This window comes from Martes martes, assembly GCF_963455335.1.
Source record: "Martes martes genome assembly, chromosome: 3".
Taxonomy (NCBI): Eukaryota; Metazoa; Chordata; class Mammalia; order Carnivora; family Mustelidae; genus Martes; species Martes martes.
Window position 1 is genome coordinate 122,587,723 of NC_137890.1, and position 13,115 is coordinate 122,600,837.

Here is a 13,115-nt window from a genome sequence, read left to right on the forward strand (position 1 = left end):
GAGGTGAAATTCATAGAATATAAAATTAATTGTTTTAAAGTGTACAATTCAGTGCCATTTACTACATTCAGAATTCTATCTCTATCTAGTTCTGAAATATTTCCATCACACTAAAATGAAACCCCATACCCATTAAGCAGTGACTTCTTATTCTTACCTCCCAAGCCTCCCTACTATCTATCTGCCTACATGTTTTCTAACTGGACTATTTTACATTCCTACCAGGAATGTATGAGGATTCCAATTTCTCCACACATTTGTGTACACTTACCATTTTCTGTTTGTTAAAAACATTTGTGGTCATTCTAGTGGGTGTGAAGTGTCATCTCATTGTGGTTTTGGTTTGCATTTTCCTAATGACTAATGATGTTGAGGTATTTTTCATTAATTGTTGGAAGAATTCTTTATTCTGTATACCTGACCCTTTTAGAGAAATGATTATCATATATTTTCTTCCATTCTATAAGTTTTCTTTTCACTTCTTTGATAATGTCCTTGATACCTAAAAGTTCTTAATTTTGAAGCAGTCCAATTTCTCTTTTTGTTGTTGTTGTTGCTTATGCTTCCAGGGTCATATCTAAGAAAACACTGTTAAATTCAAAATGAGGAAGATTTACCCCTGTTTTCTTCTCAGAATTTTATAGTTTTAGCTCTTACATTTAAATCATTGATCCATTTTAATTTTTTATGTAGTGTAAGTTAAGGGTCCAATTTCATTCTTAAAATTATGGATATCCAGGGGCGCCTGGGTGGTTCAGTGGGTTAAAGCTTCTGCCTTCGGCTCAGGTCATGATCCCGGGGTCCTGGGATCGAGCCCCGCATCAGGCTCTCTGCTCAGTGGGGAGCCTGCTTCCTCCTCTCTCTTTCTGCCTGCTTCTCTGCCTACTTGTGATCTCTGTCTGTCAAATAAATAAATAAATAATCTTAAAAAAATTATGGATATCCAGTGCTTTCAGTATTATTTATTAAAGGAACTGTTTTTACCTCATTGAATGGTTGTGGCTCCATTGTTGGAAATCAATTGTCCATAGATATATGGGTATATATATTTCTAAACTCTCAATTCTAGTCCATTGATCTATCTATATGTACATCTTTATGACAGTATAGCTCTGTAATGGAAATCAATTGTCCATAGATATATGGGTATATATATTTCTAAACTCTCAATTCTAGTCCATTGATCTATCTATATGTACATCTTTATGACAGTATAGCTCTGTTTTGATTACTGTCACTTTGTATTAAGTTTTGAAATCCTTCAGCTTTGTTCTCCTTTTTCAAGATTGTTTTGGCTATAGGGATCTTACAATTAAATATGAATTTGAAGAATAGCTTTTTGATTTCTGCAAAAAAAAAAGGCTATTGGATTTTTGATAGTGATTACATTGAATCTGTTGAATCTATAGTTAGCTTTGAGTGGTATTGTAATTTTAATAACATTAAGTCTTCTAATCAATGAACATGGGATGTCTTTTCATTTATTTAGGTCTTTAATTTTTTTAAAAAGATTTTATTTATTTTTTTGACAGACAAAGATCACAAGTAGGCAGAGAGGCAGGCAGAGAGAGAGAGGAGGAAGCAGGCTCCTCGCTGAGCAGAGAGCTCAATGCGGGGCTTGATCCCAGGACCCTGAGATCGTGACCCGAGCCAAAGGCAGAGGCTTTAACCCACTGAGCCACCCAGGCGTACCTAGGCCTTTAATTTTTTTTAGTGATAATTTTGTTTTTGTTCTCTGTATAGAAGTCTTTTACCTCCTTGGTTAAACTTATTCCTAGATATTTTATTCTTTTGGATGATATTATAATGGAATTATTTTCTTAATTTCCTATTTAGATTTTTTATTTCTGGTGTATAAAATAAACACATTTTGTGTGTTGTGTATTAATTTTGTGTACTGCAACCTTACTGAATTTATTAGCCCTAGTCTAACTTCTTCTTTAAATTTTAGTAGAATTCACCAGTGGAACCATTGAGACTAATGCCTTCTTGTTTAAAAGGTTATAAATTATTGGGACACCTGGGTGGCTCAGATGGTTAAGTATCTGCCTTCAGCTCAAGTCATGATCTCCAGGTCCTGCAATAGAGCCCTGCCTCAATCCCTGCATTGGGCTCTTATCTCAGCAGAGAGTCTTCTCTCTCTGACTTTTGCCTGCTTGTGATCTCTCTGTTTCTCTCTCAAGTGAATAAATAATTTTTTAAAAAGGTTACAAATTATTGATTCAGTTTATTTATCTATTTCTCCTTGTGTAAGTTTTGGTAGATTATGTCTTTCAAGGAATTTGTCTATTTGATCTAAGTTATCAAAGTTTTAATATTCTTTTGTTATCCTTTTAATGTTTATAGTATTGTAGTTATGACCCCTCTTTCATTTCTGTTGTTAGTAATTTGTTTTTTCTCTCTTTTTTCTTGTTTATTATGGCTAGAAGTTTAACAATTTTATTGATTTTAGAACCAGATTTTGATTTCATCGATTTTCTCTATTGATTTCATTAATTTTTGTTCTAATTTTTATTACTTTTTTATCCTGCTTATCTTATATTTAATTTACTCTTTTTTTTCCTCGAGTTTTCTAGGATAGAAGCTCAGAGTATTGATTTTAGATCTTTCTTCTTTTCATATATATGTATTCAGTGCTATAAATTTTCTTCTCAGCACTGCTTTTGCTGCATCCCACAAATTTTGAGAGGTTGTATTTTATTTTTATATAATTAGAGATGTTTTTAAATTTTTTCAAGACTTTTTATTTGACCTAGGTGTTATTTCAAAGTGTGTTGTTTAAACTACTAGTGTTTTGGAATTTTCCAACTTTCTTTCTGTTATTGATTTCTACCTCAGTTCTATTAGGTATGAAAGCATACTTTGACTTCTATTCTTTTAAACTTGTTCAGATATGTTTGATGACCCAGGATATGGTTAATCTTTTTAAATAATCTCTTTCTTTTCTCTTTTTTCTTTTTTTTAATTTAATTTTTTTTTCATGCATCAACTTGATGAATGTTCCATGTTATCTTGAGAAGACTGTGTATTCAGCTGTTGTTGGGTATAGTAGTCTATATCCATATATACTTATAATATATGTAATTATATCTGGTTGATTGATGGTGTTATTCAATTAAACTGTATCCTTAATAATTTTCTATCTGCTAGGTATGTCAATTAGTGATAGAGGTATTGAAGGCTCCAACAATAATAGTAGAATTGTCTATTTGTCCTTACAGTTCTACCAGTTTTTGCCTGACATATTTTGATTCTCTGTTTTTAGGCACATATACATTTAACACTAGAATATCTTCTAGGAGATTGATCCCTTTATCATTATGGAATGCCCATCTTAATCTCTTATAATATTTCTTGCTCTGAAATCTGCTTTTCTGAAATTAATATAGCGACTCTAGTTTTCTGTAGATTAATACTCTCATGGTATATTTTCTCCATCCATTTACTTTTAATCTCTCTACACTGTATATTGTAAGTGGGTTTCTTGTAGATGACATATAGTCTTGTTTTTTGTTCCACTCTGATACTTTCTGCTGAACCCAGCAGGTGGGTAAGGGCAAGCAAAAAAGGTCTCAAAAATTTCTTACCATTTTTAAGTTGCCTTTTTGGTGTCAGTGTTCACTTGGTTGCTGTAAACCATTTTCTTTTTAAGCTTTTATTTATTTATTTATTTTAGAGAGGGATGGGGAGGGGGAGAGAGAAACCCCCAGCAGACTCCATACTGAGCACAGATCCCAATGAGGGGCTGAATCTCACTATCCTAAAATCAGACCTGAGCTGAAACCAAGAGTTGGATGCTAAATTAACTGTGCCACCCAGCTGCTATAAACCTTTGACTACTTTCCAGGGTTCCAATAATGTTGATTAAGACAGTTTTTGCTTGCTTTTTCAATGTTTTTGTAGAGGGATAAAACACTGGGGCCATCCATTCTGCTATTTTTATGTACATCTGTTAGATATTTTTATCTTTCATTTGGCTTTCCAATGAACCAACTTCTTTTTAATTAATTCTTATATTTTTCTCTGATTTATTAATGCATAATTTTGTGCTTATGTTATTATTCTTTTTCTACAATTTAGACTTTAATGCTTAATTATTTTTTTCTTTAAAAACAAAGTTGTTCAATGCTGTGAATTTTATATGAACCCAAAGTTAGCTAGATATCTTAGGTCATTAAGCATAATAGCCTCATTATTTTCTCAAAACAGCCTGCCATAGTAGTTTTTATTCTCCATTTGATCTAAGAATTATTCTTTAAAGTATTATCTTAAAATTTCTAAGAGATCTGTTTTATTACCTGGACTTCTTATTATTTCTACCTATTACGTTGTGACTAGATATATTTATTTTAAATATTTTGATGCCATAAGTATAGACTCATGAGTACCTTATATCTACTGTAGATTGTACCATTTATCAAAATAAAATGCCATTTTAAATCCCAATTTTTTTGTTTACAGTCCTATTTTGTCTGCCATTAATGTTGTTAGTCCTTCTTTTATTTTGTTTGTCTTTGCCTGATATATCACATCTTTTTATTTTCAAAAGTTATGTCTTTAGGAATGTCTCTAGCAAACACATAAATTAATTGACTTTTTTTTTAAAGCTTAACCTGATAATATATATATATATTTTTTTATGTGACAGAGAGAGATCACAAGTTGGCAGAGAGGCAGGCAGAGAGAAGGGGAAGCAGACTCCCCGCTGAGCAGAAAGCCCGATGCGGGGCTCCATCCCAGGACCCCGAGATCATGACCCAAGCCAAAGGCAGAGGCTTAACCCATTGAGCCACCTAGGCACCCCCTTATTTATTTATTTATTAATTTTTAATTTTTTAATTTTTAAAAAATATTTGTGTTTTAATTGAGAAAGCTAGTCCATCCACTTTTTTGGTGTTAACTGGTATTTAATCATATTCCTATCATTATGTATTTTTTTTGTTTGTATACTGATAAATATGCTCTTTATGTCTTTTGTTTTCTTTGTTTTATTTTGCATTATTACATTTTAGTCCCCTTTTCTGCTGATATTTTAGAATTTATTCATATTATTTTTAATCTATTACATATTTTTAAAGCTTTTCCCATTATTTTGGTGCCAGCTTTAAGAATGAAACAGGATCTGTGAGATCCTCCTCCTATCCCTAAATGAAACAATTACATAAACACACAGTCTCCTTTATCTTCTGTGTTTTCTTCTGTGTTCTAGAAACTCAAATTTTTACATTATGAATATTCTCTTTTAAGAACTTATTTTTGGCATTTATATTAAGCTTCACAAGCATATTAGCAACAATAATTATTTAGAATAAAGTGAGTTTTACTAGCTTCATTTCTCATAATTTTTTTTTCTTTATCACTCTCTTCTGGATGTGTTCCAATTAATTTTCCATTTTGTTGACATGTGAGGTCAATATAATATTCTGGACCTCTGGAAATATAAATGTGTACCTTTGATAAATCTCTACAGTGTTTGAACAGTATTTAAATGTGAGTGCCTTTAGCCCCCAGACATGCTTTCTAGATTATTGCAATTTCCTTTGTTCCCTTCTATTTGATCTATCTGCTTGCATTGTAGTTTTTGTTTATAAATTCTTTCTAAACCTTCTTAAACCACATGCAATTTAAAATAGCCAAATGTTTTAAATATGATTCCAGGTTCTTACATTGAATGACACTTTTTCCTTCCCTGCATGTAGGCTTTGGAAGATCAGGTATGGGAACTCTTGCAGGAGGCAGACAAGACAGCTGAAGAGAACAAGGATCGGAGTCAGGTCTATGATGCCATGGCCAACACCTTGGGTGAAGCATGGGCAGCCCTTGTCTCTATGCTTGAAAGAAGAAGGGAGCTCCTCAGGTTGACTTCGGAATTTTTTGAAAATGCCTTAGAGGTTTGTGTTTAAAAAAACTACTTTCACATTAGAGCAAATAGATAGCACTTCTGAAAATGTTATTTTCCACAAATAGACATTGCAGTCAGTTTTTAAAATGGTAGAATGACCAAGTTATATATAATACATTTAATTTTTAATTGCGAAAACATTAAATTGTTAATGTTTTAGATGTAGCCTTTCAAAAAACAAACAAACAAAACCCTAAGTGGACACCTGTGTGGCTCAGTCTGTTTAGTGTCTAACTTAGATTCAGGTCCTGATCCTGGGATCCTGGGATAGAATCCAGTGTCGTTGGACTCCCTGCTCAGTGGAGAGTCTGCTTCTCCCTCTGCCTCTTCTCCCTGCTTATGCTTTCTCTATCTCAAATAAATAAATAAAATATTTTTTTAAAAAAACCCTAAGTACAAACATGGAGGACAAGGGGAGATGGAGAGGAGAAGGGAGTTGAGGGAAATTGGAAGGGGAGGTGAACCATGAGAGGCTATGGACTCTGAAAAACAACCTGAGGGTTTTGAAGGGGCGGGGGGTGGGAGGTTGGGGGAACCAGGTGGTGGGTATTAGGGAGGGCATGGATTGCATGGAGCACTGGGTGTGGTGCAAATACAATGAATACTGTTACTCTGAAAAGAAATAAAAAATTAAAAAAAAAAGAAAACCCTAAATACAGCTAATTAAAATTAAATAAAATATTAAGTAAAAATAGAAACAATTATCCATAAGTCACTATAATTTCTTTCTTTCTTTAGGAGATGGTAATATAGTTACTAAATCAAACAATTATCCCCGATTTTATGATTATTAGGAAATGTTGTTCTAAAGTGTTCTTGTTGACTTAAAGGTGGAGGATAGAACTTATGCTTTTTATGAAAAGGCAACTGCAGAATATTCCATAGAATATTTGACTTGTAAGCATAGCATTTTATAGAATACTTTCCAAAGGCATACAGTTGGATTCATAGTTTGTACTCATTAAACATTTAAGGAAAGAAAAGTCCTGGACCTAAGAAGGTCATTTCCTCCTGTGACTTTTCTTGAATTCTGAGACGTTTTTGCAGTTCCCAATTTCAAAATGTGAGACTCAAAGAACATTATCAAAAGAGCTGTTGTATTTGGTATAAGGCACTTACTGGAAATTTCACTTTTAACTTTTCTGTCAAGTGGCAGTACATTCATTTGGATGTGAGAGCACTGCTTCATTATGATAAAGCACTAGCTTTGAAAAATATGACATTTCCAAACTCAAAATTCAGGTCTTAAATTCAAAATAATGAAGGAAGGAAGATTAGTAATAGAACATAAAAATTGGGGTAGACAATCTCATGAATCATAAACTCGTTTAAAAGTAAAAAGAAGGAGCAAAAACCTTATTGTAACCTATAAGTTTGTTTTCCGCAGTTTGAATACAGAAGCCCAACTACAATTCATTTTATAGATCATCTTGGGGAAAAGTTTCATATGTAGTTTTCTTTCCTGAGAAGGAACCAGATGAAATGCTCCTACAGGGTCAAATTGTAGATACATCTGAATCATTCCATCTTAGTAAATGGGGTATAGATGTCAACTTCCCTTGAAATTCAACTCATTTGAGCAGAAGAAATTAACTTTCTTCAATCATTAGCCCCAATACTTGTTTCTCATGGGGTAGTAGCATTAATTCAGCCCACCACTCTGATTTTTAGTAAAAAGATATTGTTTCTTATATTTTCCTGCTTCCAATTTTTTGGGTCACTTAGTAATAAGCTGAAGGCAAACTATTTTCCTGCTCCTTGTGTTGCCAAACTATTTGAATAACTGATTAATAATAATATTAAAAAAAGATGAGTCCAACCATTGCCACTTCTGTCCAGTGCAAGATGCAAAAAGAAAAGTGGGTGATAGAAAATATCTGTAAGATAAAAGTTAACAGAACTTTAGGGAAAACTTTTCTGAGTACACATTCCTTGCTTATTTATTTATTTGAATTTCAAATAACAGTTGAAATATGTTATATGTTATACAGTGACTCTAGAACTTTTTATAATGTTGTACAGAGAAAAGCTAAATCACCTTCTAGGGTTGGGTTTTTGTTGTTGTTGTTGTTTGTTTGTTTGTTTTGCAACTTCTCTTTAAAGAATACCCTTAAAATAAGCTATCAGAAATGGAATGAATTAGAGATGCAAATGATGTGTTTATAGGGTTCCCTTATTGAACTATGATGCATGCAGTTCCATAAAAATATGAAATGACTTCTTATAGCATGGTTGATAATTACTAAAGGACTGTTTTAGACCTACAGACTTAACCATCAGACAGATTATTCTCTTATTAGACACCATGCAGCAATTTAGGAACACTGTCCCTAAGTGACAGTGACTAATATCCACCAGATTGTTCTAACATGGTTGTGGGGGCCTTCTCCATATTTTCAAAGAGGACATGCTCATTAGTCTCTTTCTCATCATTCCATGCCATTTATAACTAGATTTTATGTGGTTATTGTGATAATCAAAATATAGTAGATATTGTTAATAATAGTTAATAAAAGTATTAAAAAATCACTGAATTCATAGATGATGGTTTGGAGAAAACTTGAAAAAAAAGATAAGCATGTGGTAAACTTTTGTGTCTTTCTTACTGATACTTTACTTTTATGAGTTTATTCAATACCTGATACAAAGGTAAACATATTGATTAAGATTATTGATTAAACTTTTGAATCTGAGTACTGAAACAGAACAGTTGTTGTGTAGCTAGACTATGTAGACTATGTCTACTACCATGGATGTACTGTACTGGAAGAACCAAATATGTTTTTCCCTCTTCTAAAATTTGTTTCTAAGATTATTCCCCTGAGAATTTCATCATCACTTCAAATACCTCTCCTTCATATTTCCTTGAAGGAGAAACAGAGAGATGGGTCATATTCCTCACCATTTAGGATACAAAATTGCTCTCTCTTTTTTGAAACAGAGGAAAAATCTTCCATTTTTCATTCTTGCTGTATCTAATCTCATTTTTATATAAAGAGTGCATAAGATCATTGATAAAAATGCAAACAAAATTACAAATTATAGATTTGTTAAAAGTTCACCCCCCATCCTTAATCTCATTCCTTCTCATAAAGATAATCCTTTGGTGTGTTTCTTTTCAGATCACTCTCTTGTTTTGTATAAGAAATGGGATTAGACATTACTTCTTAGGCTTTTGTTGTTTGTTTTTAGCAAGCTTTCTGTGTATTCTTTGACAAACTGCTTGATATGTTGGAAGTGGTTGCTTTGTTACATAGACACAGTAATTTTAGTTGAAAATTTCAATAGACACTTATCAGTAAACAAATACAATTATTTCAGCATATTTGACATATATCCATGTATGAAAGGAATATAAAGGAAGGAGAAGAAATTTCTTTGGCACTTTGTAAATTGACCATATGTAAACACAGAACCTCATACAAACACCCTCAGCCCCCACACACTCACACAAACACATACATCATCATATAAACACATAAACACATATACAGCCAGCTAGGTCATGAATTACTGAAAAACATCTACAAATCACCCAAAATGGCACATTGATTTTTATTTTTTCAAATGTCTTTCCCTTGTATTTGTGTTGTAGTTTGCTATTAAAATAGACCAAGCTGAAGATTTCCTCCAGAACACCCAGGAGTTTGAGAGTGCCGAGTCCTTAAAATCACTTCTTCAGCTTCACAAACATCATACCAAAGGCAAGAAATATGTTTATTCCTCCCATAAACTTTTAGAGGTTTTATAACCTTCATGTTCGTGTGAGAATGCTCATGGGTAACAATGTATTTTAAATTTATCTGTTTATACCTCAAATTGTTCCAAGAAAGTTTAAATAAAGCTTTATTTTTGGTCATCTGCTTCAAAAAAGGCATAGTTGTAAATGATTCTGAGGGGATGTTCATGGAACTGCCTCCAGAGATTCAGTTATTCAGTTTGCTAGGTTTTAGCTCCTGAGGTCAGGGGCCGTTTCTGCCTTGTTCTTCCTTGTATCCTCAGCATCTAGCACAGTGTTGGCACATGGTGGATCCTCAGGAAATATTTCTTGGTTGAATAAATGGTTGAATTCAGTGAATGTTCCTTCTCAGAGTCAGGAAGATCAGGCTTTAAATAAAAGCTCTAGACAAGGAAAATCCTCTTTCACTATTAGAGCTATTTAAAAAAAGGGGGATTGTTAGTGGACTTTTTCTTCAGGAAGCCTATAGTTTGGTTGGGGCACGTACACATTTATTGGCGGGTTACCTGTGGGTCTCTGTTACACCACCCAGCATACTACATAGTAACATTTCATTTCCATATTTGTCTCTGTTACCAGATTGTGAGACTCTGGAGAGCAGGGATTTGTATATATCTGAATCTCATGAGGTAAACTAGCATCCAACCCAAAGTATGTTTATTGAGTGTTAATTGTATTTAATTCCAATGTAAGACACAATACAATGACATAAACTGGAGCAATAAACAAGGCACTACAGGGACATTAAGGAGATAAAAATTGATTCTAAGCTCTGAAGGATCACAACTGAACCCTCCAGTTTTCCAATGTCTTTTTAAAATGAACATAATACCTAAGAAGCTTCCCCTCGGGAACAATCATATTGTTACTTCCTTGTTCTTAAATGTATATTTTAAATGTGGTTAAGATATAGGTTCATTGGAGTCCATTATACCATTTTCTCTACTTTGTGTATATTTTAAAGTGCCTATTGAATGAGTTTAGGAAACCCCATCCCACTGAGGAACATTTGGAATATTTAAAAATGTTTTAGGAAGAAATATCATCCATGATCTCAGTGCCAAGACTATGACTTTGATATTTTTAAAAAATTACTCTTTCGGAAAGATGGCTTAGCAAGCTATAAATTCACTCAAGTTATGGACATCCCTCATTTATTCATCTTGAATTTGTAATTTATGCTTGAGTATGGAAAACTATATAGGTATCAGTATAAAATCCTCTTTAATATAAACTTTCTTATATATGATGACAATCAAAACAAATAATAAAAATTTATTAAATACCTACTTGCCACACATCATAAGGCATTATGTCAGAAAGTAGGATTTTATGTATGCAAAAATATGATCTTTAAAATAAACATACCATAGAGATTTTGTATTTCTCGAAGTTCATGATATTCTACGTAGACAGTTTACTCTTAAGGAAAAATATATCATTTTGTATGATCAACTGATGGAATAAATTGCTGGGAAAGCATAAACAATAAAACAGTTAAGATATAAGAAACCAACAGAGGAAGAACCAGAGGACTGACAGGAAACTGAGGGAAAAATGTGTCCATTTTAATGACTATCATGGTGGCAGTAATGGACTGATTTTAGGCTGGGTACAGTTTACAAGCAGCGTTGGCCAGAGACTCCATTCCTGGTGGTACTATGGTAGTAGTTATATTATTCTGGCAGATGTGAAACAGAGAATGGAAGTTCTGGCCAATTATATGTATTCTGTAGGAAGCAGAACAGGTTGGTCTGTTCCACTGTCAGTCTGCAGTGCCCTAGCACTTAGAGCTATGCTTCCCTCTCTCATCTGAAAAGTGTAGTGTGTAAGACCTAGTCGTGGAAAGGGAGAAACAAAATGTTATGTGGAAACCCTGCCACTTGCCCACATTTCCTCTGTGTGTGTGTGTGTGTGTGTGTGTGTGTGTGTAACTTTTCACAGTATCATAACAAACTCTTCAATGCAGAGGAATTATGTATATGTACATATGGAGAATCAAACAGATTATTGTATAGGCTATACAAATTAAAACTTTCAGTTTCCTATACGAGGCCCTCTATAATCTGTCTTCACTTTGTTTTCAAGTTCTTTCTTTCCCTTCCACATAAGAACTTGCTCTAGATGGGTAAGTTTTTTTCTGCCCCTGCCTCTCCCATCTTGTTCATGTTCACTTCCATTTCTTTGAGAGATTTGTTCTAATATTCTCCCTGCCTTATCTTACTCTATTTGATTTATCTCATCTTCTTTTTGGTCTGAGTTGTTTTTGTTGTTTGTTTCTTTGCATTGTTAACTCCTAATCAAATTGCCCAGTGCACATAATCACACCTTCCTCACTCTGAGCAGTAATACCGTCTAATCCTTTATTTGACAGATCTAGGTCATGTGACATAAAATACTTCAAATTCTTTCCTTTTCATGTCAAACTCTTTCTCTAAGAATATCTTCACTCATCTCGTTCTCTCTTCTAGCTCTCCCCCCGCCTCGCCAAAATGTCAAGTTAAAAGAGACAACTGGTCCAACTACCACAGCCTCATTAGTGCAGTGCAGTTAACTGCCGAATGTTAGAAAGCTAATGCAGAGTGCCATGGGAGACTGCAAAGAACACTGAGCTTCTAATCAGAACATGTGGCTTTTAACACTCCTTAGTCCAGTTCTAGTTTTGTGATGCTTGGTAAGGTACTTAGTGTTCTTCATAGTTCTCCCTGTCCTAAAAATAAAAAATAGTATATTCAACCCTGCTGATACTCTCTTCTTTTTTCCTTACTTCTAACAGAAAATGTCTCAAATATTGCCCTGTCTTGTTGACTTCACTTCCTAACAATGTCCCCACTTCTCAACTTCATAATTTGTTTTCTGTTTCCATTACTTTCCCATCACAAAAATCTCATGCCTTCTCACAGTCTTTTTTACATCTCTAGAGAACCACTGATCTCTAGCATGTATAGCTCTCTTAAATTTACATCTCTCTTAATACATTTGATCTCATTCAAGCATTCTACAAAAATTTTTGAACATCTCTTCTATACCAATCACTATGCTAAATTCTGGGGATATTATCATGGTCACTGTCTTCATATTGCCTTGGATCCTGGTGGCACAAGAGACATTAATCAACTAACCCAATACATAAGCATAAAACTATAGTTGTGATAAGAACAGTTAATGAGAACAATTAACAGTATCTGATTTGGTATAGGATTTTATATAGGATTTGATTCAGTCATGTTTATCTTTTGAAGAATTGGCAGTTAAGTAAGACCTGAAGTATGAATAGAATAAAGGTGGAGAAGGAAGGGGTTGAAAATGATGTCCCTGGAAGGGGACACAGTGAAAAGTTCTGGTGCAGAAGGGAATGTCAGATTTGTGATGTAGTTAAAAAGAGAGGGATAAAGAGTAGAGAGATTGAGATGATGTGAAAGGGAAGATAGAGACCAGACCATGCCAGACCTAAAATCATGTCAAGGGGTCTGT

The 13,115-nt window shown here is 33.7% G+C and overlaps 1 protein-coding gene across 1 annotated transcript in view; it reads left to right on the forward strand.

Moving 5' to 3' along the window:
• The window catches only part of CCDC141 (coiled-coil domain containing 141), a 199,882-nt gene that overhangs the window by 54,817 nt on the left and 131,950 nt on the right, over positions 1–13,115 (forward strand). Inside the window, exons 3-4 of the mRNA XM_080799858.1 lie at positions 5,700–5,891; positions 9,498–9,606. Of these exons, the coding sequence (XP_080655984.1) occupies positions 5,700–5,891; positions 9,498–9,606 (301 nt within the window). The remainder of the gene's footprint in view (positions 1–5,699; positions 5,892–9,497; positions 9,607–13,115) is intronic.